At 43.1% G+C, this 2,751-nt stretch overlaps 1 protein-coding gene across 1 annotated transcript in view; it reads right to left on the bottom strand.

Moving 5' to 3' along the window:
* The window catches only part of mylpfa (myosin light chain, phosphorylatable, fast skeletal muscle a), a 4,147-nt gene extending 2,135 nt beyond the window's left edge, over positions 1–2,012 (bottom strand). Inside the window, exons 1-2 of the mRNA XM_020605464.1 lie at positions 1,957–2,012; positions 1,161–1,253 (exon numbers count right to left, since the gene is read on the bottom strand). Coding sequence (XP_020461120.1) covers positions 1,161–1,253; positions 1,957–1,959 — 96 coding nt within the window. The 5' untranslated portion in view covers positions 1,960–2,012. The remainder of the gene's footprint in view (positions 1–1,160; positions 1,254–1,956) is intronic.
* Positions 2,013–2,751: the final 739 nt, after the last annotated feature.

Here is a 2,751-nt window from a genome sequence, read left to right as displayed (position 1 = left end):
TCTCTCCCTCTCTCTCCCTCTCTCTCTCTCTCTCTCTCTCTCTCACACACACACACACACACACACACATTCCTACCGTCTCCTTGCTTTAACAGCCCCCTGGCTGCTTTTTTTTCCCTTCTGCACAGATCATCCTACTCATCAGGTCATACGTTCCCTCTGTGGCACTCAAGAAGCCTGTATCACTTATCGCAGGAGGAATGTTTCCTCTATTCACAGCACATATCCTTTGACAACGAAGACGCACACGCCATCATTATCCGATCTCCTGACACCATGTCCATATAAAATCTCAGCTCCCTGACCTTACTGAAGTCCAGCACACACCCCTGCACACTGCACTTTGTCTCTGAGCTCATCAACCCATTTTTAACAGTACTTTTAAAATGGATAATCACCTTTATTGGCCAAGTATGTTACACACAAGGAATTTGTTTCCAGTACAGAACTGATGGCAGCCATCTGCGATGCCAACTCAACTAATGGCTCTAACCATTGGGGGCAACATGTTCAGTGTCTTGCCCAAGGATACTTTGATACGTGGACTGCAGAGGCACTGAGATTTGAACCTTCAACCTTTTGGGTGGGAGATGACTGCTCTACCCACCACACTGTCGCCTCCCCATAGCCACTAGGCGTGTCAAAAAAATAAAAATTGAAAAAAAAAAAAAAAAAAAGCAGTAAGATGCTTTTCTTTCTCTTTTCTGCTTTCTAACACACCTGTGCAGTTGTTCTGCAATGCCTGCCAGCCTTTAGTAAACGATTTAAGGAGACATCTGTGTGACAGCTGGGTTGAGGTCAGAGGTGAACAAAATTTGAAGAGCTTCAGATGGTGTCAGACATTTCAGAGCTCCTCCTAATGACATTCTCGTGCTTATTTAACTCTCAGAGGAGAAGGGGTGGGGGCTTGGGGCACAGGCAAAATAGCAACTGCTCTAGGAATGGATCCCAAATCCTAATTTGGCTTACAGTCTCTGAGAATTTCAAATGAAATCCCACCAGGTTTAATTCAGAATCGGAGGTTCTTTACATATCTTTATCAGCTAACCAGAGGTAATACAGATGTCTAATGCTTCCTGAGGCTGCCGTGAACAATGCCGTAGGGAAAAAAAAGCTTCCTGTAGAGATGGAGTGTCTCTGTGTGGTCAGACAAACCTCACCTCTTTGTACTCTTGAATCTGGCTCTGCTCAAACATAGAGAACACATTGGAGCTGTCTCCTCCTCCTGCCCTCCTCTTGGCTCTCTTTGGTGCCTGGAGGACAAACACAGGGGTGAAATCACCAGTTAAGTCAGTCAGCTTTAGACTAAACTAAAAAGCATGCTACTACTGTACAGGTGGTAGTTCACGGGGTTAGTGGCTTATGTATTAAGAATTGTCTGCTTGCATATATCCACTGAAAAGAGTGATTCTTCATTTGAAATAGCTTAAGGATGTATGTAAACTTTGTGTAACAGAAAGATATATTTTTTATTCGCTGTCTTGTCAATCATCTTGTGACCTCTCTGATTTAATTTGTGACCATCTAGAGAGGCCTTGACCCCTAGGTTGGGTGTCATAGCACCAGCAGATGTGACAAACAAGGTGTGACCCTCAGCTTGGTTAAAACCTTTTGATACAACTGCTAACCTTTCATGCAAATGTTGGCATGCAACCTGACATGCATTATGCTAATAATACCAACACTATAGTACCCAAGCATCCTTAAAACTACATCATCAAGAACTGCAGGAATTAAAAAAAAAAAAAAAAGCCACAAAAATGTTCAAAACCACTTGATCTGCTAGAAGTGATGGCAATGCTTCCATGTTTTTGTATTGATTACTTCAAACATAGACCAAAAAACAAAAAAAAAATTAAAAGCAGACTTAATCCATAGGGTTGGTTTGTTTCTTTGATTCCCCCTGTAGATATTTCCACCTTCAGACTGCTGAGATTTGCGAACCCTGGTACTCACCATCTTGAGACGGTTTGAGTGGAGGTTTGGATGATCAAGAAGGACTGGACAGTGGGAAGCCGCGTTATACGTATATCCCCGGGGGCTTATATACACCACTGCCAGCCAATCTAACTTTAGCCACAGCCTCAAGTTTGGATGGGGATTAAAAAAGAGAGAGAGGGAGAGGGGAGGGTCAAGGATGAGCTGATGGCAGAGGTGAAGGAGACTGAATGGCAGGACACTGTATCACCTTACAGGAGATCAAAAATAGACCCAGGAGTCTTGGAATTAAGTAAACCTGATAGCCGAGGGACCATGCCGTAGGTTCACAGTCCCACGTGGACTAATAAGGACATTCGGGACATAGATGCATGTTGGACTGCTGGACCCTGTTTCTCCACCCTCCCTCCATCCACCTCCATCTGCCTGCAGAGAAGCACAGCGGCCACTGGCTGACTTTATTTTTGGTTTGTGATGTCCATTGCAACATTACAGAATGAGATACAAGCATTCTATACCCTCAGCAACTGATGAAGCTTTTACCCTGTATGTGCACAGCTCGGCTTTTTTATTTTAAGTTGTGACAAAGTAATGATGCTCTGGTCAAAAATGGGGTTTTCCCTTAGAAATTATGCCAGAGGAGCCTCTGCAGGAGGACCGACTATGTAAAAGGCATTAAAATGTCTGGCTCATTCCTGATAAGGATCAGACATCTCTTTACACAACAAACCATACTGGAGAATATGTTTTTTTTTTCCTGCAAATTATTTAAGACATAGTTTAAACAACTACTTTCACTGTATTGTTTATATA

This window comes from Monopterus albus, unplaced genomic scaffold (genome assembly GCF_001952655.1).
Source record: "Monopterus albus unplaced genomic scaffold, M_albus_1.0 scaffold70.1, whole genome shotgun sequence".
NCBI lineage: Eukaryota > Metazoa > Chordata > Actinopteri > Synbranchiformes > Synbranchidae > Monopterus > Monopterus albus.
This window is presented reverse-complemented; position numbering and strand designations above follow the sequence as displayed.